Source organism: Patiria miniata, unplaced genomic scaffold (genome assembly GCF_015706575.1).
Source record: "Patiria miniata isolate m_02_andy unplaced genomic scaffold, ASM1570657v1 HiC_scaffold_4, whole genome shotgun sequence".
In the NCBI taxonomy this organism is placed as follows: Eukaryota; Metazoa; Echinodermata; class Asteroidea; order Valvatida; family Asterinidae; genus Patiria; species Patiria miniata.
Window position 1 is genome coordinate 4,496,740 of NW_024037071.1, and position 25,131 is coordinate 4,521,870.

At 40.6% G+C, this 25,131-nt stretch overlaps 3 protein-coding genes across 9 annotated transcripts; 2 read left to right on the forward strand and 1 right to left on the reverse strand.

The window, feature by feature from the left end:
- Nucleotides 1-1,923: 1,923 nt before the first annotated feature.
- Nucleotides 1,924-7,961, reverse strand: LOC119739644. Its single transcript, XM_038214654.1, has 5 exons — nt 7,747-7,961; nt 5,878-6,185; nt 5,130-5,329; nt 4,583-4,747; nt 1,924-4,230 (listed from the first exon to the last, which is right to left on the reverse strand). Exons 2-5 carry the CDS (start codon nt 6,070-6,072, stop codon nt 3,363-3,365), a joined length of 1,428 nt encoding a protein of 475 aa, XP_038070582.1. The 5' UTR covers nt 6,073-6,185; nt 7,747-7,961; the 3' UTR covers nt 1,924-3,362.
- Nucleotides 7,962-8,034: 73 nt separating this feature from the next.
- On the forward strand, nt 8,035-15,779 carry LOC119739642 (enolase 4-like). 7 transcript variants are annotated; one of them, XM_038214653.1, is made up of 13 exons: nt 8,035-8,128; nt 9,663-9,842; nt 10,193-10,321; nt 10,484-10,674; nt 11,109-11,248; nt 11,717-11,877; nt 12,221-12,349; nt 12,604-12,666; nt 13,045-13,209; nt 13,419-13,544; nt 13,887-14,079; nt 14,287-14,354; nt 14,694-15,764. In XM_038214653.1, the coding sequence occupies exons 1-13, from the start codon at nt 8,054-8,056 to the stop codon at nt 14,892-14,894; spliced, it is 1,821 nt and encodes a 606-aa protein (XP_038070581.1). In that variant the 5' UTR covers nt 8,035-8,053; the 3' UTR covers nt 14,895-15,764. The 7 variants fall into 7 exon arrangements, with proteins under 7 accessions (XP_038070581.1, XP_038070575.1, XP_038070577.1 ...); XM_038214647.1 differs by lacking the exon at nt 8,035-8,128 and adding an exon at nt 8,275-8,423 and having other exon boundaries at nt 14,694-15,779; XM_038214649.1 differs by lacking the exon at nt 8,035-8,128 and adding an exon at nt 8,278-8,442 and having other exon boundaries at nt 14,694-15,779.
- A 2,452-nt stretch (nt 15,780-18,231) lies between these two features.
- On the forward strand, nt 18,232-24,691 carry LOC119740065 (mediator of RNA polymerase II transcription subunit 15-like). Its single transcript, XM_038215267.1, has 8 exons — nt 18,232-18,421; nt 19,458-19,719; nt 20,396-20,458; nt 21,643-21,789; nt 22,283-22,414; nt 22,579-22,671; nt 22,705-22,930; nt 23,386-24,691. Exons 2-8 carry the CDS (start codon nt 19,477-19,479, stop codon nt 23,709-23,711), a joined length of 1,230 nt encoding a protein of 409 aa, XP_038071195.1. The 5' UTR covers nt 18,232-18,421; nt 19,458-19,476; the 3' UTR covers nt 23,712-24,691.
- Nucleotides 24,692-25,131: the final 440 nt, after the last annotated feature.

The window sequence follows — 25,131 nt, forward strand, 5'->3', positions numbered from 1 at the left end:
TACCCGAATAGCCGACCACTGATGTCAGATTATGCGATCGGGTACCTGTAACCAACTTTACAAATTAGATAGTAACCTCATACAAAATGAAAAAGAAGGGTTGTGAACGCCAATTGTAAACCAAAAGATGTCACGTTTATGTGCATTTTTAAGGCGCGACAGATGACGCTTGCGAAAGCTTTAAAGATATAAAGCCCCGATGACAACTTCCAGGATTTGATTTTGGGGTTGGGTTTCTTTCACAGGTACTCGGTAGGGTACCTGGTTCCCATACAATCTGTAAATGCACACCGCTACGTGAAGCGAGATTTCGGCTCATTGGCCAATGTGCACGTTTACGTTCCTGCTTGTAAAGTCTGTCCCGAGCCTATATGGCCCATCAGGCCGGCGTTTATCTCCGTTTTCCTTGGCATGAAACGACTGAGAATATTTCTATTCCCCTTGGACAGGATGCCAGTCCATCGCAGGTTACTCCCCAGCTAAATGCTGGTACCATTTATACTCCTGGGTGGAGAGAGGCAAGTGGGGATTAAGTGCCTTGCCCAAGGACACAACGTATGGCCGGCAGCTGGATTCGAACCCCTGACCCTCTGATCATGAGTCACGAACCCTTACCGCTAGGCCACACTTTCACGTTCCTGCTTGAGTCTTGCCTAATGCCACCAACATGTATTCAGTCATGTCAGAGTTATTGCCATGTGTGCTAAAGTTTAGACTCGAAAATTAAGTAGTCTTTAGAATATTGTTGCACAATTTGCATAGTTATTTTCTAAGTTGATGCCTGTTGATTGCATCACTGTTTCTTCAAGTTCTAACCCAATCAATTGATGGGTCAGAGTTCAGAGGTCAGTACCTGGGGTTATAAACCACATCTAAAGCTTGTATTTGAGGTACAGTCGACTCTAATTAGTACAAACTCTGTTAATACAAAATTCTGGTTATAACAAACATAAAGCCTTGGTCCCGACTGTGCATTTATGTGCACAATGAACGGGACTGATGTTCCTCTTAATACAAAATTCTGATATAACAAACAATTTGGCTAGGTCCCAACGAGTTTGTATTAACGAGACTTGACTGTATGTATGCTTATTCTGAGTTTAATGGAAATGGATTATTCTTTGCTGTTCTTTTTTTTGTACATACTAAGTACCATAAATAACATGGTGTATTTTCTCCAAAGAAATTACACACCTGTCGTATTCTGTACAAACATCCATGTATGGACATGATAGAGTAGACAGCTCATGTACATATGAGCTAATTTATGGACAAAGTCCAGTAGATGTGGTACAGCTGTACATAACATTTGGCGGGGGGGTTGGATTCTTTTGTAAATCTGATTGTTTTGCCTGATGTAATTTTGACTGAAATTCAAACAATTTGAAAAATGCCAAGCATTCATGTAGGTGTAGTAAGATGCATGTACATGCATGCTGTATGAATAACTCTAGCCCAGGTTGGACAAAGTCTTCATTGCAATACGATTACGTAGGGAGGAAAGGGAGTCCACCTGGGCTAGAATAACTCTTGCTTTCGTACTAATGCATGTGCTAAAGATACCAAACTACTACTATTTAAAGAAAATCTTTGAGATTTTTCCGATTCTTTCATGGTTATTCACAAGCTTTTAAAACAAAATGCACAGAAGTTGTATCGTGAAATGTTCATGGGTAGAGTGAAATGACAGTACTGTGAAACGTTGTACTTGTAGGTGTTGGATGGCACGTGTATAATGCTACAGGGATGTGAGGAAAAGTTTTATACTGTGATTTCTGGAGAAAAAAACCCACAAATATTAAAGTTGATGCTTGCAAAAGTTATTAAATACATTTACATAGCTTTATGTCAAATTATGAATGTTGTTTGCCTTTTTATTTAGTGTGTGGTTTCAAGCAATGACCAAAATTAATCGTTCACAAATAGGGCACTTTTTAAACAATGTTTATTGAATTCAACTACTGTTGAAATGGGAGAGAGATTTTGAAGGTCTTGGTGCGTACAAATAGTACAGTATAATGTTCACAGGTTTATGATTTATACCAAATTTTATTTGCGCCAAAAACACCTGATCAAAACACATTAATATTTTACTAGCCTAAATCTGTTGGGGTGCTGGCATTTGCCTTACCTACATGTATGATTTGAACACATCTTGGCATAGGACAGGTAGTTAAAAAAAAACCCTTAAGAACGACTTATTTATTAATCACACATGATAAATCAAACGCCATTTTATGTACATGTATGTAAACCATCATGTCTACCTCCCTTTTCAACACTCTCTCTACGTTGATGGCACATTTAGCAGCTCGTCCCAGCATTGATAAGCCAACTTGATAAAAGGTTGTACGCTTTTGTTTCAAAATCTATGGTGCAAAGTCATCCGTTATATATCGCATTTCATTTTGTACTCGGTTAAAGATGCATATCTACAGTGTCAAAGTTTACAACGTTAATAACATGCCCTTTATTTTCGGCTAATTAAATTCTATACAAGCTGTAAAAATCCCTCTCAGTGTTTTGCAATCCTACCATACCGCAATGTATTGGCCTTGCATTGTGTACACCAATTTTACAAAGACTGTTGACACCTTGCTTGACAAAATATCAACTTACAGGCATAGAAAATTAATGCAAGATTTATTTGATACAATTTATAGTATAATTGTTCATGCACATGATAACAGCTTTGGCTAAATTAAAGCATGCTGTTGATGTTTTTTGTAGGGCAAAACCTTTCCTAATATATGTACATGTAGTTAATTTCCATAAAAAAAAATATGAATTACAAACGCACCTAAAGACCCTTAAATACCAAATCAGTGAAAGTAAGTAATGCTGGTTTAAAACATGCAATTTTCAAAGTTGAAAATGAAGTGGAATTTGCTTAACACTTATTTGTCATAAACATGTTAAAATGCAAATACATCAGACTATGGTCAATCATAGACAAATATAAGCCTATATTTTTGTTCAGTTATACATAAGGAAGCATTATAAAAACATCTAGTATTTTACTCACAATACTTGTGACTTAAAGTATTTGGCTTAATGCTGATATAAAGTATCATACAGAAACAAAGCATGATTATTTTCAGGGATGCATCATGTAATAAGTTAAAGTAGGCTGTTACAGTTTTGAGGTAAACAAAGATAACATACAAGAAAAGCATATGGCGCCGCAGAAGTTATCTGCAATCTAGAAAAATGGCACCATCAATCTGTAATTACGCGAAAATCAAATCCCAGTTAATAAGGTATGAAGGCACCGATGTATTTACAACATTAAAAGTCACACTGAGTAAACTAATACACTAAATTGACGTGACTGTGAGACATCATTGTGCACACATAATTCATCATAAGACCTCAAAGGAATACTTGTAGCTGTGCCCCTCAATGGCTGGAAATATCCGCGGCCTAGATAGTTCCTTCATCATCTTTGAAACCCTCTCGATGTCAATATCCCGCGACCCACTCGAACCCCCACTCTGACTAGACCGAGAACTTGCCTGCGTCTCCAACAAAAGTCGCGAGTTACCGGGAAACAGTCGGGAATCTAGACTATCTGAGATGTGCGCATACATCTCTGATTCGGTCTTGGTGTCGCCTGCGAACAGCCGCCGGTGTTGCGCGTCGATGATGTTCTTACATTTGAACTCTAGAGGGCGGTCATGGGGTGAGGGTTTCTGCTCCAACACCCTTTCCACAACGTCCTCTGGGAGGTCAGGCATCTCTGCCAATTCAAGTCTTGGCATTCTCCTGCCGTCAGGTAAGCTGGCAAAAGCCACACGAGGACCCTGCTTCTGCTGTGCGACATCCCCTGTTTTGTTGGGCTTATTCCTTGCCGACTTTTCCTCAGGGGCTTTCCCTTTCTGCTGTGCCTTGCTAGAAACTGGTTGCTCCTTTGGTAAATTCCTCGACTTGCCCTGAGACATACTATTAGCTTTATACAGCCTGTTTTTATTGACTCCTACATCGCCTGATTTCAGCGTTACTTCAGGCCGAGAGACTCTTTTCAAAGGAGGCCCGATCGGCTTGGGCTGGAGCCCTCTTTCATCCAGCCAATTTGTGAAGGATAAACTGCCGTAGAACTCCTTTCCGGCCAGCTTGGATTCTTCTGCATCTTTTTCATCTTCTTCTTTCAAGGAGCGGAGATATTTCAGTTTCTGCATCTCCTCAGACTGATAATCTTTGCCTTGCCTCCAGCTTTCAGATGCTAGAATCCTGCAGAATGATCAAAACTCACTTTTAAGGTACTGACAGAGACTTACTCTCACATAACATTAAGGCACTGGATTTTTTGTGATTTATTTCAGTTGGTTTTTCAATGTACCTAATTGTAGCAAAATGTCCTTATGATCTATCAGTGCTCAAGAGTTTTCAGTGTATTTTTTTTTGAAGTGGGGAGGGGACACAACAACCTTTGTATAAAAAGTGCAAAACAATGGACTCTGAAAAGTAAATGTGCCTTTACAACTTTGTATGATGTATTTTTTGTGTGCATTCTGTGCGAATGACAATTTTTATGAACATTTATTCCCCCCACCCAAAAAGAGAACTTGTTACTTGTACTTACCTGGCACATTTCCTATGGCCCCAGATCTTAGCATAGTCAAGTGGTAGATGGCCTTTGTCGTCTGGTAAGTGAATGGCAGCATTGCCTTTGATTAGTGCTTCCAGGCACTTCACGCTGCCCTCTATGGCCGCTTGGTGGGCAGGCGTCAATTCGTCGCTGTTAACTCTAAGGACAAAAACAGAGGAACACAATTGATTATCGTGGTAAAGTACTTCACAAGGCCAATCACAAATCTATCAAAATTCAAACGTCATGAAGGTCAAGTGTTGAAGTCAGATCCATCTCAAGTCCATTACAAGTCAGGTAACATCTAAATTCAAAAGTCAGTTCAAAACAGTATTGAGATGAGCACAAGTACCAAAAAATATCTTGAGTACAAGTACTACAACACTGGTCCCAAGTATCGGGGTATTTACGACATCAAAAGGAATGCCTTAAGTTTCAGTTGAATGGTTTGTGATTGGACTTGGGACTTGATGATTGGTGATGGACTTGTGAAGTACAATGCCCTTCCCCGTCCATCCTGTCCACACCATCATGAACTTACAGCGAGGGATTCGCTCCTTGGTCCAGCAGATACTGCAAGCAGTTGAGTGATCGTTTGCCGGTCCTACTATTAATGGCTAGGTGGAGTGGTCGCCAGCCTGTGGTGCTGGGCAGATCCACATCCACCTTGTATTTCTCCACCAGGAGTTTCAGACATTCCAGCCGGCCGTGGAGAGAGGCAAGATGAATAGCTGCCAGACCCTGGTAGAATGAAAGGAAAGTAATATTTATTTTGGAAACAAATCAAAGCAAAAATGCTGATGCTAAATTTTCCTCCTTTTTTCGTGGTTAATCTGATCACTTTTCATTCCAGTAATGTCTGATTTTATCTTTCTTCTGATTTATGGCTTAGATGGATCTTTAAAAGGGAAGTTAAAGGGCAAGTCCAAGAATTTGCGCGTGCTATGTCCCATACGTAACAAAACTTTAACCTCTTAAAGATATTTATGGATTTCAGTGTTCTTTATTTTACTGTTGGGCATCTGCAAGGAGAATACCCACAACAATTGTCATGTTATTCGTCTTTGCGATGATTAAGTAATTGAAGAAAACACGGTGTTAAGTATGGGACAAAAAGGGACCTTTTCTTTGACTTACTCTAATTTAGCACAAGATATGGACCTAATTTTGTGACGTCATATTTTGAGTGGCGTTTAGCCTGTGTATTTGCACTATTTTATTTTTTTGCTGCAAAAGCACTCTTTGTGACATCATAAACATTAGGTCTATAGTCACCACGTGCAGCTCACATTTCTATCGTACTGAGATGGATCTCTCCCCGATCGCAAGGACTGCTTCAGCCAAGCCGTGTCTCCAATCGCAGCCGCCATGAACTCATCATTGTCAAAGTTTGCCCGACTCGATGTCGGCACCGTGCTGCTTGTCTTGCTGTGCTGATAGTGGGCTGATGTCCTGGATCCTGCTACTTGCTGTTTGGATTCCATCACAGAGTTTTGTGGCAAGTAACAAGGCCGTTTCTGGCATCTGATGTAGCCGGTAGGCGTTATTGCTGCTTAACACCGGTGACTGCAGCCTTATTGAACGAGGCCCTGTGAATCTATTAAATCGTTGAAAAACACACAACTATCGTTGTCAACATCTTTAAATTAATGTAGACCCATTATGTTGTTAATGGGGGGGGGGGGGCATTTGGATAATTGGTAGAGGGTTGCCGACGGCCCCAGAGCAACGTAGGGCTAGGGCCTGTGGTACATGTATACTCCTAGAACTATGAGGCTCCACGTAGTGGAGCCTCATAGAGTCAGAAGCCCGCAAAATTGTTGTCAACACAAAACACTAATTAAGTACAAAAACGTCCATTCCAAATAAGCTATTTCCCACAGAACCGCTGCACAGTTTGCCCCTAAACTCCGTACAATACCTCATGACATACTCACGTTATTTGCACCCAACAAACATCGGTGGATTCTGTCTGTTTTTAGGCCAAAATGATGAAAAATATGCCCTTTCCGCACTGAGCCAACCTAACACTTGAATACTTGGGGTATGGTGTAGGAGCGGATTGATAGTATGCGCATGCGTACAAGTGCAAGTACGTACCCCCCGCGGCGCGCTCCGAGCGATCGAACCACTGATCTCTATATAAAGACTGGATAGCGGATATGCATACAACATTCACACAGTAGACTTTGCATGTTGACCAATTCGCCCCCGGTCTCACGAAGATGGCCGCGTATAATACGAACGTTCTAAGCGTAAATACGCGCGCGTTGTATCAACAGTTGACGCGCATTTTGGTCACGTACACATATTATGATGTTCTAAAAGGGACACATTTCCGTAGTGATTATTATTTCAAAACGCCGAAAAAGTTATATTTGCGGCATTTTAGTAACCACAACGTTAGAAAAATTGTAGTTAACCTTGGTCAGTGATGGTGGTCAAAATATAAGTCAAGTGAACCGCGATGTTACAAAAGAAATCATGCTGTCTATAAAAACGACAACCTGTCCTTTGTAGATCACCAGCCGGTCTCACCAATATGGCGTCAAATTCGTACATTGTGCGGCTCTTTATTAGCTATCCAGTCTTTATATAGAGATCAGTGGATCGAACCCGAAAATGACTGCGATATCAGCGCGCGTGCTCGCTTCAAGTGTTAGGTTGGCTCAGTGCGGAAAGGGCATATTTTTCATCGTTTTGGCCTAAAAACAGACAGAATCCACCGATGTTTGTTGGGTGCACATAACGTGAGTATGTCATGAGGTATTGTACGGAGTTTAGGGGCAAACTGTGCAGCGGTTCTGTGGGAAATAGCTTATTTGGAATGGACGTTTTTGTACTTAATTAGTGTTTTGTGTTGACAACAATTTTGCGGGCTTCTGACTCTATGAGGCTCCACTACGTGGAGCCTCATAGTTCTAGGAGTAGTACATGTATATGTTTGTGATTTACTTCAAACTTTAAAGAAAATAATAAAGGTAAACAGAAATAGGCCTAGCGCCCCCTAAACAAAACACCTTTCCGGTAAAACCTCAGGAATCGCAGATTTTATAATGTAGGCCAAGGTCTAGGGCGCCCTTTAAAAATCCTGCAATCAGGCTAAAATAATGCCTGACAAAAAATCCTGAAATCAGACAAATCCTGACAAATCTCACCCCTGTGCTGTGGTTGACTTGAACTTGAACTTGAACTTGTAGCTAGGCCTCCAATCATGCCAATGCGTTGGCTGAGTGCAGTGCACATCTGCAGTTAACTCAAGTCAAGTCAAGCTTGAACATTTAATTTTTTAAAGGCAGCCAGCAGAGTTGAATTTTTGATTCACTCATGTCCGTCTGTCACCATGGAGGAATAAGAACACATGTATGTTAAGCGAGTTCGAGTTTTTACGTGGACAATGGTGGAGATCGGCTGGGTCCGGAGCTAGAGGAGTCACTCGATCGCCATATCGACGATGACACATGGATGACATGGATGATGCAGACGACGACGTGTACTGTGCGCGCAAAGTGCTGTGCGGTTGCTATGGCACAACTTCCGGTAAATTTTGATTTATTATTTTTCAGAATCTATTTTGCATTTTGTTCTCAAAGTAAGTAAATATTTAATATAAAAACATTTCCAAATAGGTCTTTGAATTGAAAAATATGGATTTTTCTTGTTTTAACTTCCTTCCCACAATTCATTTCATTGGCCCTTAGCAACCAAAATGGCGGCGTACACGAAATGTTTGCTTGTGGGCGAATGTTTGGTTTAAAACGCTTCAAGTTTTTTGCTCATTTTGCATTTGGTTAATGAAGGAAAGTAGATCAACGAGATTCCAAGTATAAACGACGTATGTAGGTTTACAATTGGCAAGTTACGCTAACTGTGGTTTGAAAATAACGTCTGTGTTTAAGGTCAGCGCATTCACAAGGTTAATTGGCCCAGTGTCACTTCGCCCCACACTGCCACTTTGCTGCAAGTGGGGCGAACTGGCAATGGGCGAACGAACTGGGTAATCGTCAAGTTTGGGACCCCATTCTCTACTATAGTACTATAACATATTTTAAAAGAACAAAAATGCACTCTGTGATTTAAACTTTAGGGGGCAATGTTGAATGAGACTTTTTTAACGCAGTAAGCCAGTAGAATTAAAGCAGTAGCCTACTAACTTAGGTTAAAATTTGTTACCACGTTACGCCTTAGCAGTAGTCGACCGTCTCGTCTGGTTCCCTGACCTGACAATATTCAACGTCAGGATTTGTCACTCTTGGAACCAGCAACAAAAGGGTTTTCGGACTCTATGTCCCTTTAAAACATTTTTTTTCCAAAGCCACAGTCTCAGATTACAATTTACAAAGACAAAAATTAAATTGTTGGCTAGGATTTGAAATTTGATTAAAAAGGTTAAAAGAGAATGAAACTGGGGGGGGGGGGGGGAAGGGGGCTACAGGCTATAAAGAAAAATATAACAGATTTTGCATAGACCCAGCACGAATTTGGTCCTGGGACCTTCATGATTGAGCGTTCAACCAATCGAGCTACCAAAGCACTCTGGTTATTAGAAGGGCAGTTCTAAATGTTATAATCTCGCAAGCCAATGGTATTTTTGAAATGCCGTAACGATTGCAGTTGAAAATCACATTACGGCTGTTGTAACGATAGCCACTGCATAATGCATTTGAGTAAACAGAAGGCCTAGCCTACACCTAGGCCCCCTACTGTAAATAACAATAAAAAAATTAGTGCCTAGGCCTACTTAAAAAAAAACACCTGAGTTTGTCTTTCCCAGTTTGTTTTGAATTGACTTTTTGCACTGCATGTAGCTGCGCTGATAGGTCTGACACAGCGCAGCAATGCTGTGCCGCACTAGTGGGGCTAGCACCTAGCCAGCTAGCCCCAGTCTGGCCTGGATATTTCTGAGCTGTATCCTACACAGCAATATCCAGGACCAGGCAACACTAGTGGGGATGAAGATGATGGATTGATTGATATACATGTTGATTTGTTAATATTAGGCCTAATTTACTTATAAATAAATGTAGGCATTTTTGGGGGAGGAATGACAATCTCAAATTTGCTTATTTTCCAGGTATCCACTGCAGTCATTACAATGTGTGCCAGTAGAGCATCGGAGAGAAATGCAAGGGAGTTCTATGATACCAAGCAGAGAGCAGTCAAGTTCTACAAGGAGAATGGGGTACCGGAGAGGCTGGAAGAGATTCTCAACTCTATGTTTTACGAAAACCCACCAGATGTCTACGGTCGATTGGTAAGACTAAGGCCATGTCCGAATTGCATGGCGTCAGCTGGTCACAGCACAAATGATAGTGGGAATTTGAAAGGTACACCGAACATCTTTCTGGAAGAGTATACTTTTAAACTTCACAAACGACAACCTACATCAAAGGGCGATGTTAGACTCAAAAAGTGAACAAAACTGATGAACAGTGCAATCAGTTTCATATAAAAAATGCTTCAGTACAACAAGTTGATTGAGCGAATGTTTTGCAAGGACAAATATATTGACTCGACACTGAAATGGGTGTAAATTGTCATTTCAAGTGAAACATCAGTGATGGTTTTTGTTGTTCATGATTTTCCCCTTTTTTTAAATTTCAGTCGGAGCACTTTGAGTCTTTGTCTGCTCCACCAGTCATTCACAAAGTGGATGCTAGAGAGGTTTTAGACAGTAGAGGCCAGCCTACCCTACAAGCGGATGTGTACTGTATTGTCAAAGGGCTTGAACAGGTAAAAGCAAGATTCACAATAAAAATGCCAACAAGCTCAACCAGTTGCTACTGGTTTTGATCAGTTGCTACCGGTTTTGTGATTAGCTCCCAAAGTTTATTTTCTACAAAAAGTTACAAGTTGCATTCCTTGAACACTTCTGCTAATGTTTTTTGACCAAAGCATTTGTCCACTGTCACCATGGCCAGCACCAACTTACTCATGGAAAACGCCCCCATCGACAGAAAGGAAGCAGATGAGAAAGAGCGACAGCAATTCGTCGATGCGGCCCTTGGGTTTATCCATGGACCAATCACAGAGGCCGTTAGTGGCATCAGCCCAGCCAATCAGGGAGAGATTGATGAGAATGTTTGGTAAGTACCATTAAATGTGAGACTCTTGTGGGCAGTTAGCTGAATCACCGTTTTTTTTTGTTGATAATTTTTTCTAAATTAAATGGAAATTGGCATCGATTGTGTACATTCAAAGCACAAGTGTAATATTTCCTACCAGTTATTTGCACACAATTTCTATGATAGAAAACAAGGGGCACAACAACACCAGTTGACAAAGACACCGTGATGGTGTCGCAAGCTCCTGATATGAGTTCTTGTGATCAAAGTCCCAAAAAGGTATCTTTTATTTAATTGATATAATAATGGGACAGGAAACGAACTTCCATGCTCGAAGGGGCACTAAACTAGCTTATTTTCAGATATTTCTTTAAGCAAGTAGCATCTCTGTTCAACAAACCACTAAACATTCAAATATGAATGCCGATCCTATATTTGGACTCCTGACATTACAGGAAAATACTGACAAGACTTCAGAAGGAAAAAGAGGAAGCGGAGCGTAAGGAACGTGAGAGGGCGGCAGAGCTGGAACCACCAGCCCCTGAACCTGCAAAGGAAGAGAAGATTATCTCACCAAAAGGCAAAAAGAAACTAGGTATGGACCACAGATCTAGAGCTATATTAAATTTCAAACTTGCTATATACTTCTCATTACCTTGCACAGAACGTTTGATAAAAATGCAGGCAGACAAATTGAGGGCTACAGCGTTCTTTTTCAATTGACTGTCTGAATTTGTAATTAACTAGATTCACCAATGGGATAGCTTGGGTTACTATTCCCTCCCCCCCCCCCTCCCCCACATCTAACCATTGTTAATCTTTACATATCATTTCAGGAAAAAACCTTAAATTTCAATTTTCAATTCCTAAAAGTCTCCGGTGATGACATCATAAAATATTGCAAATTTTGATTCATTTCTTCAGGCTGTTTCTGTCAGTCTTGATGTCATCATCTCAGCACCCGCTCCCCTTGAAAAACCCTGAACCTCAAACACTTCAGTTACCCCTTTTGAATATTGACTGTGCACTACGGTGAACTTTTTCTTATTCTGTTTCCTCAAAGGAAGTGCCAAGTCTACAACAGTCGTCGTTGAGGAACCCAAGGAGCCGCTGCTACCAGGTTGCAACGCTGCCTGCGTGGTGTCACAGGCTGTGGCTGTAGCAGCAGCAAAGCTGGCCAAGATCCAAACATTCGAACATATCGCCAACTTGTACTCGGCAGAGGTATAATCCAGGAGTTAAATCATGTGAAATTGCTTGTTGTCAAAGTGTTATTGGAATTACTACAATAATATTTGTGAAGCGATCAAGCTAAATGAGTCGTTTGGCGACCTCGGTCAAATTGTTTTTATTACAGATTTGAAAGGAGCACAATCTCAGCATTACTTTTGTGAAAACTGCATGCTGATACCACCTTTAGTTAAAAAATTATGGAAGTCGGAACACCAAGAGATGTGATGAAGTGATGTGATGAAGTGACCCTATTTTGGCCTGTATCTCCAAATGAAAATTCCCGACAAACGACTCATGCAGCTTGATCGCATCACATTTTTGTATTTTTTATTAGGAACAGCAAGAGTTTGAGCTTCCCTTGTTGATGGTGAATCTGCTGAATTCTGGAAAGGCCTACCCTGGCAAGCAGAATCTCATTAAGGAGTTGCTGCTCATCCCTAAACCAGGGAAGACACTGAGGGAGGTAAGAGTGCCCCACCTTGCCAACAGCCCCCCAACATTGTCTCATCTAGCAACCCGTCACCTGTGAACTTTGACAGGCAATTTGGAAAAATAGACAGTGTTAGAATCTCTCTTAAACTCACTGCACTCTTTGTAACTGAGTTATGAAACCTCAATGGGTTCCTAGTTCCAGCAAACTCTTTACCTATAACACTTTGAAACTTATTTTGAAACTTGTTCATTCCATTTTTCCGTATTTTTTTTCTTGAACTTTAGTCACTTAAACAGCTGACAGCTGTTCACCATCAAGTCAGCAAGTTACTGTTTCCTAAACTTGGGGTAAGTGTAGTTATTTATTACATACATGTATTTGTATCATATAATTGTATTATCATTTTACAGGTACATGTAGCTCTAGACCGAAACAAATTCCAAAGTCACTCATGAGTCATCTAAGTCAATCATATGGAAGTCACAAGTCTATCACATATCAATTACAAGTCAATCACAAATCTGTCACATAACAAGTCAGTCACAAGTCAAATCACAAATCAAATTATAAGTCAGTTACAAGTCAATCACGATTCATCAGGCACAAGTCAATCACAAGTCAGGCACAAGTCAATCTTAAGTCAGTCACAAACAAACATCAGGTCACATTAACAGTGGCCAGTTTCTTTGTCCACCTTATACTGATTTTTCATTGTTTTTTGTTAGGTTGCTGGGTCATATGTGAATGACCTTGGTGGCTATTGTCCACAGTACGACCGGCCAGAGCAGTTACTGGACCTAGCTCAAGAGGCCATCACTGCCCTCGAACTGACCCCTGGGGAAGATATCTTCATCGGACTGAACTGTGCTGCCTCTGAGATGTTTGACTCGGTAAGACTCAACACATAACTGAAATGGTGGAATTTTTCACATCAGAAGGCATGAAAAAATGCCATATGAACAATTTTTTAATGGACCCTGTACAGATGGTGCTTTGTGACTGCTAGTGAGAAATCCACTTTTACACACAAAAACTGTACAGTGATGTTAATATTTCGAACACCTTGGAAAACTAACCACTGCCATTTTCAAATTCCCAGGACAAAGGTAAATATGAGATGGCCCAGGGAATGTTGAAGTTGCCTGATGACATGGTGGAAGTTTACGCTGATCTAATCAACCGATATCCAGCCATCGTTGCCCTCGTAGATCCCTTCAAGAAACAGGTGGGTGATAAAGATGTTAAGACTCCATTCTCAAAGTTTTCCAAACGTTCAAACAGAACTCAAATTTTTAAAAATAGGACGGTGTATTAATTTGCCATCCAGTGTTATTTTACAAAGAATCAAAGAGGCTAGAAAAGTTATTTAATTTACTTTAAAATGATCCTGTGTTGACATGTGATAACTTGACCACATAATTTGACACATAACTTGACCTGCAACTTTTCATAACCTAGCCTGCCCTTTCAGAAATAAAGGGATAAATAGCGACTGAAAGGCCAAAAGAAAACTGCCCTGCCTAAATCCTAGCAATTTTCTGACTGCAACTTGACGTTTCTGTTTCAGGATACCGAGCAATGGCGCAAGCTGTGTGAACGTTTCAGCGAGCAGTGTTTCATCGTTGGAGACAGGGCCTATCCCAGAGCTGAGTGTTTTTGCAAGCAGGGATTGGGTGAACTATGCTCCAGTGCAATTTCACTGAAGCTAGAGCAGATGACTAGCGTAAGCGGTATCGTTGAAGCAAGTAAACTGGTTAAAGGTAAGAAAGGAATATGCTCAATGACAGATTACTTGCTTCTCAAGAAGTAATTTTTAATATAAATACATATACATCTGTTTATAAATTATCAAAGATAAGAAACATACATGCTCAAATTCATGTTATGACCCCTGTAAAATATCTTTATATATCTCTTGACCTTGGTTAATGTTTAACACAAAGTTTATGCACAAACTTGTTTTGCAGAGAATGATTCGGCTGTGGTCATCTCTAGCGTGATTGGTGAGAGTCCAGATAGTTTTCTGGCGGATTTGGTAAGTACTATTTTGGTGTTTATTATTTTTATGCAAATTCCCAAAACCAAATCAAAAATCAACTGGTCAGGAATGTATATATATATGTGTTTGCCTGAAATAGTAGCAATCTGTTGAAAAACACTGTTTTTATTTTGTTCCATGTGAATCAAAGACATGTTTCAGCAAGACATCTCCAGCTTTGCCTCATATCTACAGCTTCAGAATATCTTACAAGACTTTGACCAATATTGACCCAGAGTCCCCAAAATTCTAAAAATATTTCCCGGAACCAAACTGGGTTCAAAGCTAGGATTTTGAAATCCCAGAGGTCAGTTCATGTTTTCCACCAATTCACAGGCCGTTGGTGTCGGCGCAAAGTTTGTCAAGTTTGGTGCCCTCGCCCGCGGTGAGAGGATCTCCAAGTACAACCGTCTTCTGGAGATAGAGGACATGCTGGCTGCTCAAGACAGGATCAAGATGTCTGAGGGATTTGGCTTCCCTGTCATCAAACCACCTGAACCGGAGGAGACGGCAGAAAATGAGAACAAAGAGGGATGATGGTTTAAACAATAGACTGATCCATTAGGCTCCGCCCACTGCACACATGACATCAACACCTGTACCTCCACAATGCATGATACAGACAGGTGCATAATATGCAGGTGTACATTTTAAGGGACTTTTGTCAGATAATAATAATAACTACTAAAGCACTTTTAACATGATCAAAGCGCTTTTACAAAGAAAATAAGACAATAATCAAGAAGATCAGATACATAGAAATGTACAGATTACTATTGGAATTTGGAAGACAAGTGAGTTTTTTTGAAAGTCTGAATCGATGGTGAGTCTCGGATATGACGTGGGATTCTGTTCTGTTCTTTGGCACCTGTGATGGAGAACGCTTTGTCACCTGTAGCTTTTGTGTTTATTGTCGCATGCAATAGGTTTATCAAACCTTGATATATGATACTAGTAAAATGGGGCCAAAAAGAATAAATGGAATGCTAAAGCTCCAAAATTTATTCTGTTGTTGCCTTAGATCAGATGCAAGAATGCAGGAGAAAACTAGATTTCAAAATTGTCTGGAGGAGGGGGGGGGGGGAATGCCCTGGACCCAAGGCGTGCTCAAAACAGCCCCCCCCCCCCCCTTACTCACGTAAGTTTTGTTTACTTTAACCTGCTAGATTTTGGGCTGGGGCACACAACACCCCCCCCCCCCCCCCCCCATCAGCAGTACATGTATCTTGGTCCACTGTATTCCTTTTTTTTAGTCTTTCCCCACCCCTTTGTTACTTTTTCATTTTTAAAATATGTTATTCCTAACTTTTTGTACATGTGTGGTGTGTGTGGAAAGTTGGAAATGTACATATTAGAGAAAACTGATTTCACAATTATTAATAAAAGCTGGTATGTTTTTGTATCAGACATCGTTTAATCTCATTGACTTGAATTATTTATTGTTTTGATTCATTGTAATTAAAAAGATCTACTCCTATATGCACCGTGCTCAATGTTTTCATTCTATGTGGTAAAGAAACTCATTACAGACCAGTTGCGCACTGACGTTAATTCTGCTTTCTGAGGGGTGGTATGATAAATCTCGAATTATTTGAATGATTTGAAGTTGAAACAACTAAATCTGTACACAATCATTTAAGTAAAACTGTGGACCAGGCGTTGCATTTATTTTTCTACAGAGACATAAATAACAAAATTAAAAAGTTTTTGATATTTATCTACTGGAAGAAATTCATCGAGGAGATACTTTCAATCAATTCAAAGAGATCATGGTCTGGATATCATGGGTAATATCAATCCTTAATATACTTCCTTTTGCACACTACTTCCTACTTCAGGCAGTTGGGCTAAGTGGTAATATTTTTAATTATAAATATGATTGATGGGCTCTATTTTCTTTTCAAAGTTCTGAAAAGCTATTATGGACCAATGTCCCCTCACTAGTATAATGATATTTGATGGTACAATATTTTATTAATAATTGGTAGACCACAACTAATATTTTTGAGTACTCCCCCCCCCCCCCCCCCCCATATCATGCAATTTTAGTTGGGTCATGGTTGGGTGGTGGGGACATTATAAGGGATACACTAAATATATATCTCTTTCGTTTTCAATTATTTAAAAAAAAAAAAGAATCGGCATTGCTCCTTTAGACCTAATTTATCGTTTTTTGGGGAAAGACAAAAATATTGACGTGCCCGGCTGCCGCGCCATCCGGTACACACCCCCCCCCCCCGAAAAAGTGATATCATACGTATGGTGGCTTTGAAAAGACTTATAGAAAACCGCGAATATTGACGTCAATATTCGCGTCAAAAAGTTCATGACTAGTGTTTTCGGTCGCGCATGTTTTGTCGCATTTTTCCCATATAGCAAGCATAGCGCTTGCTGATACGTTTTGTGGCCCTGAAGGAACATCAAAGACGTAAATAGTTTACTTCACGACATCACATAATTTCTTCACGATAGACATCGCAACATTATTCACGACACTAGTCTCAGTTTTCAGTTTCACGACATCGCAAAAAATTCACGACAAAGTTAGTTTCACGACGTCGGAAAAGATTTTGCTGCAACACAATTTGAAGTTTTTGCTACATAATACTCACGACGGCTTTCGTTTCGTGATTACAATTTTTTGTCGAATATTTTCCCACCATCTTAAGAGGGTCTAATTATTAGACGCGCCGCACGCGGCGCTCATAGGCCTGTACATTTGTTTGCGCATGCATGTGTGGCAGGTGTAGAAAGACCCTGTGTTGATGTTAGAGTTAATTGCCCTTCCACTGTTTACATTTCCCCTTTAAGCTCTTCCAGCACCCCCTTAGTTAATTTCTTAGGAATCCTGTGTAATAAACAATGAACCCTCTTACATAATCCTTGGTAGTGTGGTTGGTCACCCCTATAATGTACATGTACATGTACTTCAGTTAGCAGACTGGCAGCGCAAGGGGAACACCCACACTTGTTCTCCCTTCCCAAGCTTTGATTTTTACTCTATAAGTTTTGCCTGCTTCAAGACCTTACTGCTATATGGACTCGGTTTGAAAGCCATTTTGATTTTAATCTGTAACTTTCTTTGGCACTGTGTTTTTAATTGTTTCAATTCTGGGTTTCGTTTAATAGTTTTACTGTGTGTTGGTCTTGGTTAAGGTTACACTGGTTTGGCTTTTGGTCATTGCTTTAGTATCAATAAAGTTATTTTTCTTATTTTTGTTTATTGAGGAAACCTACATTTTGAGTCACTGTCCCACTTCTTGCATTTCCTCGCGTCTTTACCCTATTCGATCATTAGATTAATTGAGTTTTCTTAAGTGAGTTCCCCCAGCGTTTAGTTTTATTTAGTTTAGTCGAGCGGTCCATTTTTCCCGATTACACATGCGCTTTTAGTTCGGGGACAGTTGTCACTGAACTGCCTTCGACATCCGAGAAGGTTAGATTAGGCATACTAAAAATAAGTTGCCAAAAACATAAGAAAAGTACATGTATTATGTTGTCATCATTTCTAGACCCTGACGCTAGTGATAGGTGGTGGGAAATTGGGAATATTATTTGCGACAGAAAAGAAAAGAACGAAATCAATTGCATGTGACGCTGGGGGAAAAATGCCACACAACCTAATTTAGGCCTATTGTTTGAAATTCTGACCCTGTACATGTACTTGAAAACTTAAATTTATGAATGTCGCAACTTAAAAGTTCAACTGACTCAGGTTTTGGACTAATGACATCCTCCTCCTAGCCTAGGCCAGGCTTGGCGTGCGGAACTGGCCTGGAGCAAGTCGTGAAATCTTGGCCGCAAACATTGACATCAATGTTTGCGATAGGAGAGCGAGACATGATTTTTTTTTGACGCGAATATCCATCAGAGAGCGAAACGTGCATTTTTGTCGTGAACATTGACGTCAATATTCGCGATGTGTGATGTCCCTTCAAAGCCACCATACGTACATGACGTAGGAGGAAAACAGCGAGAGCTTGAAGCTTGTGCCTAGCCTGTGTGAGTGTGAGAGATTTCCGAATTTCGACTGCTGAATTTTACCGGTTGGTGTCACATTTAATGCGAGTACAAATCTTGGTGCGTTGTCACTGAAATAGTTGGAAGACAACCGTGGTTTTCATGATCAGTGTAAAAGCTTGTGTGTACGGGGGAAATACGGATTTTGTGGCTGTCTACGAGTCCGACTAGGCCCTAGGCTAGGCTACGTCTAGCTTGAGTGACTCCAGCTGACATGCTCATATTCATTCACATGTAGTGAATGAATATGAGCATGTCAGCTGGAGTCACTCAAGCTAGGCTACGTCTATTTTTGTTCTTCCGAATTTGGACTCCTGAAATCCTGTTTCAGTTTCCTCCATGAGTCTATTATTATTACCTGTCACACTAGTACTACTACTGTTGGGCATCAGCATCCAGATTTCACACTACACCAGCCCTGAAAAAAAACCCTGTGAAATGGCACTGCAAACATTTGGGTATATTTTTAAGGTTTTATTTACATTTTTAAAGGGAAAATACAACATTTGCAAACATCAAAAAATAAAACTACCAAATCATTTTGAAATACCTTGCTGGACTGTTAGTGAATGACAGTGTAAAGCATCATGTAACATCATGGCACCTGGTATACTGTCATTTTCAAGAAAAGTGGTATTTTTGTATCAATTTCCAACGCTGGTCGGCCGACCATCGTTGGAAAAAACTGGCTTTTTTTTCTTCAAATACTGGCCCCAATTGACCATCGCACTTGTTTGCAATCGATTACACACCTATGAACGGGTACAAGCCAGCTAGACTGGTTCCCTGACCTTACAATTCCCCAATGTATGTAAACTGCTCTGTTTCTTCTTATATGGAGTCAGGGATCCAGACTACAGGAAAACGATTGTTTTTCTTGGTTTTTATAGCATTTTCGAACCCAAAACCTGAAAAAAGTAAGTGTAACTATATTTGCTATATACATGATATATTTCCAACCCCCCAATTCCATCCATTTCTGAAAATTACAGCAAGAGCAAATGATGTATATTCCCTTTAAACCTTTTTGTTCAAATGCGCCATCCCGCCAATCATCCAAAATTGTATCTTTATCAACAGTGGATTAGGCCTACCCATCATGCGCCAAGCCAACCAGCCCGGTCCGGGAGTGATGTTCCAGCCAGTCAGCCAGCCGTTGATGGCGAGCTCTGGCCCCGTTGGGTTCCAGCCCAACTCGCCAAACAAGAAGGTTCCTGCACTCATGGGACTATCCATAGTCCACGTCGCGCTTGGATGCTTGAGCACCATTCTTGGGATCGTTGCCATTATACTTAAGTGTAATTATTCGTATGTTGGATGGGGACTTTGGAGTGGAGTTTCGGTAAGAGATATTGTTTTCCCCAGTATCACAGTTTGCTGACAAATGTATTATCCCCATTTTGACGAACTGACAGATCTGCCCACAAACAGCAGCAAAAGCGAGAAATTCCTGTCCAGTTTGTCGATTTTCTACTGTGTCTCTGTTTTCATAAAAGTATGCAGAATTAAGGAGATGATGTTCAATATTGTTAAACTGTTTAGTCACTCCGTCTAAACTTTCAAATTGACAGCACCACACATTTGCAATTCAGTATTTACCCAGGTTTACCACACTTTCTCCAAAACGGAAAAATCCCAAATCTGAGAGACTACGAACTAACGGACACATAAAGCATTTTTACTGAGTTACGAATCTATTGGGCCGGTTTGTGTATAGCTAGAGTAACTAACAAGCGGTGTGATTGTGTATTTTTCAGTAAAGTTGGTATACTGTAGATCACGTATAGAAGCCATCATAAAGTGTTAAGGAAAATTTTTTCCAATTTGCTTAATGACTGCTTGTGATGTGAATGGACTTGTAAAAGTGGTAACGAACATAATTATTTTGTTTGTTTGCATTTGGCATGTTTGGAGACACCGATAAACTAAAAATTTGGGCATGTGCTATTATCCAGCCTGAATAATATAAATAATTAAATTTAAAAGTGACATTTTCCCCAATTTGTTCCCACTGTTAGTTTTTCGGAGTGACTGGAATTCTGGGCCTGATTGGTGCGACTCGAAAGAATAACAACGGCATAGTAAGATATCAATCTTTTCATTAGTTGTTTAATGCATAGGAACATTGGTATTATCCGGAAATTTCCATGAGTACAAGTACGAATACATTTCCATGAGTACAAGACGAGTACATTTCCATGAGTACAAGTAGGAATACATTTCCATGAGTACAAGTACGAGTACATTTCCATGAGTACAAGACGAGTACATTTCCATGAGTACAAGACGAGTACATTTCCATGAGTACAAGACGAGTACATTTCCATGAGTACAAGACGAGTACATTTCCATGAGTACAAGACGAGTACATTTCCATGAGTACAAGACGAGTACATTTCCATGAGTACAAGACGAGTACATTTCCATGAGTACAAGACGAGTACATTTCCATGAGCACAAGACAAGGACATTTCCATGAGCACAAGACAAGGACATTTCCATGAGTACAAGACAAGGACATTTCCATGAGTACAAGACAAGGACATTTCCATGAGCACAAGACAAGGACATTTCCATGGGTACAAGACGAGTACATTTCCATGAGCACAAGACAAGGACATTTCCATGAGCACAAGACAAGGACATTTCCATGAGTACAAGACAAGGACATTTCCATGAGTACAAGACGAGTACATTTCCATGAGAACAAGACAAGGACATTTCCATGAGCACAAGACAAGGACATTTCCATGAGCACAAGACAAGGACATTTCCATGAGTACAAGACGAGTACATTTCCATGAGTACAAGACGAGTACATTTCCATGAGTACAAGACGAGTACATTTCCATGAGCACAAGACAAGGACATTTCCATGAGTACAAGACAAGGACATTTCCATGAGCACAAGACAAGGACATTTCCATGAGCACAAGACAAGGACATTTCCATGAGTACAAGACAAGGACATTTCCATGAGTACAAGACGAGTACATTTCCATGAGAACAAGACAAGGACATTTCCATGAGCACAAGACAAGGACATTTCCATGAGAACAAGACAAGGACATTTCCATGAGTACAAGACGAGGACATTTCCATGAGTACAAGACAAGGACATTTCCATGAGTACAAGACAAGGACATTTCCATGAGCACAAGACGAGTACATTTCCATGAGCACAAGACAAGGACATTTCCATGGGTACAAGACGAGTACACTACAAGTATGAATAATGCATCACTGTATTTTGTCTTTCTTTCAGGTCATTGCATTCATGGTGATGTCCATAATCTCTGCAGCTGTCGCCTTCCAGTTGCTGGTTGCTGCTGCTATGGCTGCTGCAAGCGAGAGGTATAGCACTTGCCATCCAGGCACGTCCTACCGCAGCTCTGGATCTTGTTATACCCAGGTAAAAGCACGTTTGCACAGTTCATATCCTGCCGTAAGACATTTCTAAAAGACAATAAGATGAACCATTGAAATAGTTTTACAGCAAACCCTTAACCAAAAACACATTAATTTAAATTGTTTAGCAGCCCGTCATGAACATACTGTATTTCTAGACAATTAGACTCAAAATGCCTCAAAACGAACAGTCTCAAAAATGCTTCGAAACAGATAATTCTGGCCATGATGGCATTTGAATCAGTGACCTCCTGGTTTTTAATGCAGATCCCTTAAATGGGACACTCGACCATCTAGCTTGCAGAATTTCACAGGTCTTGCAGCGGGCAATGGGGTATAATTATAAACATACAGGTATACTGCGAATTGTTCTCGTCAAAATTAATTGTCCCAGTTAAAAGTGTAAGCGCATGGGTTGTCAACTTATAGTTCATGATCCCTTCCAACCAATGCTTTGATCTGACATGGTCTGTATGTTGTATGGATTATTTCACCAGCGACCTGGACGTGTGGCCGTGGATTCGTTGCTGGCGATAACCGGCCTTGCTGAGATGGTGATCGCTGTCGTGAGTGCGTCCCTGTCCTGCTACGGCATGTGTAGTTGCTGTCGTTCCTACACCCCCGTTACGGTAAGAACAACGTAACATCGTAATGAAGTTTCGATTGAAATAGGCCTCAGTATTCTTGGCCGAGTGACATTATGGTGCCAGGCTTTCAATACAACGTTAGGTCTACCTCTTTTGAGTTTGTCAGTAAAAATGCATATGCATGTATTTGCTTTATACATTGACAGGTTCAGTACGTGCCCCAACAGTTGGTACCCATGATGCCTGTGCAAGCACAGCAGCAGCAGCAACAGCACTTGCAGCAACAGCAGCAGCAACAGCAGTGGCAGCAGCAGCAGCAGTGGCAGCAGCAGCAGCAGCAGCAGCAACAGCAGTTGCAGCAACAGCAGTTGCAGCAGCAGCAGGAGCAACAGCAGTTGCAGCAGCAGCAGGAGCAACAGCAGTTGCAGCAACAGCAGCAACAACAGTTACAGCAGCAGCAGCCGCAGCAGGCCGGCCACGGTTTTATTGCAGTGAATGCACAGCAGCAACAAGGGCCATCGCAGCAACAACCAATGCAGGCTCCTACCGCCATGCAAGGTAGGCATATTTTAGCCTTTATGTGAAAGATCAACACTGTACTGAGGGAACTGTACATAATTCGAAATCAGATTTGCTGCCAATTGATATTATGCCAATAGCCTCCAAAGTTGATCTGAAATTCTTACGAAGTTCTTGCAAAGTTATTTCTTAAACAGCTATGTGCATCAATGTGCCCATTACGACCAAAATATTCAAGTGACTAATATTTGCGAAAAAGGTTAAAAAAAAGGTCTAGCAAAAAGGTTAAAAAATAAAGCCAGACTGGATCACATGGTTACAATCTTGTACCATTTTGTTTCCCCACCAATTGCACGATCATAGTGAAGGAACGTACATGCACAAGAAGTCGAAAATAAGGAATCACATCATTTGATCCATCCACAATTCTCCTACAACAATCGCACTTTGACACTGTGAATCAAGTTTGCCTCTTGTAATCATGTTCGTTGCAGGAAGCCCGATCGGTTCACAGTATGTGACCGATTACCGTGCGAGCCCAACCCAGCAGATGGCAAATCCTCCCCAGCAAATCGCTTACGTTCCGCAACCAGTTGGTCCGGCAACTCAAATGGTGATCGCTCCCCAGCCCGTCAGTATGGCTCCCCAGCAAGTGGTGGTCTCGGTACCGAGCCAGACCGCACCAACCGGGCCCGTGGAAGCCGGTGGGCCTACGGCCGAAACCCCGGACGCTTACGCTAACCAGGCGGGCGTTACCAACAGCGGAGGGTCTGAGCATTTCCATCACGATGACAAAGAAGGCCTTTTGGAGACTGTCTAAACTGTAGTCAGTCACTAAATGCTTTGCACAATTGCATAAAATGCTTTTGATGTACTGAGCTTGTTTTCACGATGACTAGTTTGTTAGTTTGCTTTTTAATACACGTATAACCTTTTTGGAGATATGGCTGGCACAATATAGGAAGGCACAAGTTAGATCTAGAGTGTGTTATGTTGAGCACCAAAAAGCTAAAACCGATGCCTCTGGTGGTCCATACAACTGCTGCATGTTATTATTTGGAACAAAATTATGACAACCACAATTTGTTTTTGTCCATTCAGGAGTTGAAATAACTGTAACTTTATTGAACCACTTTTCATTCTTAGTTCAGAAGCTGTATATGGTCGTTTGACGTTAAAACTTTTTGTGTATATCGGTGCATGTGGGTACATTTGCAATATTTTTACGACACTGTTTCTACATTATGAAAATGTTCTTTTTAATGGGTATCAGAGTGAAAGGTTAAGGTAGGAGGGAGCAGAGACGGAAAATGTTTACGAATATCATCCTTAAAAACATTAAAAAAACGAAACATTCAAAAACGGAAGCAAACATAAAATATAAAATATTGTACTGGTCAGTGAACCGATGTGTACCAAAAAAATACTAAACATTTAATCCGTCCACTTCATTAATTTACTACAAATGCAGTGTAAGCATTACCTTTAACATATAGGCAATTCTTTTCAGGAGTGTTAAACCATTCATTATTATGTACTCGGTATTGCATTTGTATAGCATTAACCAGAACTAACTAAAACTAAAAAAGAAATACATTCTATGAACTTTTTAGAGTTGTAAACTGAAACAAAACTGGATCTAAATTTAGAACTGTCCAACATTTCAGTGTACATGTTTTGTTATTTTTTTATCTAAAGTTTATATTTTCTTATTCTGTAGTTATTCCTGGCTTTGCTTGTGTTATCCAGTGTTGTGTAATAAAACGCACTATAAAAAGAAAATAAACTACTTTACAATTAGTTAATTTGTACTTCTTTTTTTTTCTTCCAAAAACGTGATCTGTGGAATGCTTTTGTAGCTGAGAGTTTTTTCTTTCAAATACTGAACAAAAAATCATGAAAACAGCACATTGGGTTGCTGAGAATATGCCAATTATGTAACACAACTTCTTTTTGGTCCATTCCAATGGGATTAACACTGCACCTACTGGTATTTGTGCATGAAATGCAGCGCATTGTGTCCCAATCCTTAAAAACAACATAATATTCATGACAAGAGTATAGTACAAATGAATTTGATGAAAATCCACCTGAACCACAGCTTGCTTTGATGTAATATCACCCACGAACCTGTCAGAACAACGTTGTTCTGACAGGTTCGTGGGTGATACCGTTATAGGACCTCTTTCGCTCGTACCCGGCCCCCCCCCCCCCCCCCCCCCCCCCCCCTGCAAACAGGG

Bases quoted from the DNA above. Each gene is read 5' to 3' on its own strand.
- LOC119739644 (XM_038214654.1), bottom strand. From the start codon at position 6,072: ATGGAATCCAAACAGCAAGTAGCAGGATCCAGGACATCAGCCCACTAT. The intron at 5,330-5,877 runs GTGAGCTGCACG...TCATTCTACCAG, and splicing joins CATCTCAGTACGATAGAAAT to GGTCTGGCAGCTATTCATCT. The intron at 4,231-4,582 runs GTAAGTACAAGT...ATCATTCTGCAG, and splicing joins GGCCATAGGAAATGTGCCAG to GATTCTAGCATCTGAAAGCT.
- LOC119739642 (XM_038214653.1), top strand. From the start codon at position 8,054: ATGACATGGATGATGCAGACGACGACGTGTACTGTGCGCGCAAAGTGC. The intron at 10,322-10,483 runs GTAAAAGCAAGA...TTTTGACCAAAG, and splicing joins TTGTCAAAGGGCTTGAACAG to CATTTGTCCACTGTCACCAT. The intron at 12,350-12,603 runs GTAAGAGTGCCC...CTTGAACTTTAG, and splicing joins CAGGGAAGACACTGAGGGAG to TCACTTAAACAGCTGACAGC.
- LOC119740065 (XM_038215267.1), top strand. From the start codon at position 19,477: ATGCGCCAAGCCAACCAGCCCGGTCCGGGAGTGATGTTCCAGCCAGTC. The intron at 20,459-21,642 runs GTAAGATATCAA...TCTTTCTTTCAG, and splicing joins GAAAGAATAACAACGGCATA to GTCATTGCATTCATGGTGAT. The intron at 22,931-23,385 runs GTAGGCATATTT...TGTTCGTTGCAG, and splicing joins GGCTCCTACCGCCATGCAAG to GAAGCCCGATCGGTTCACAG.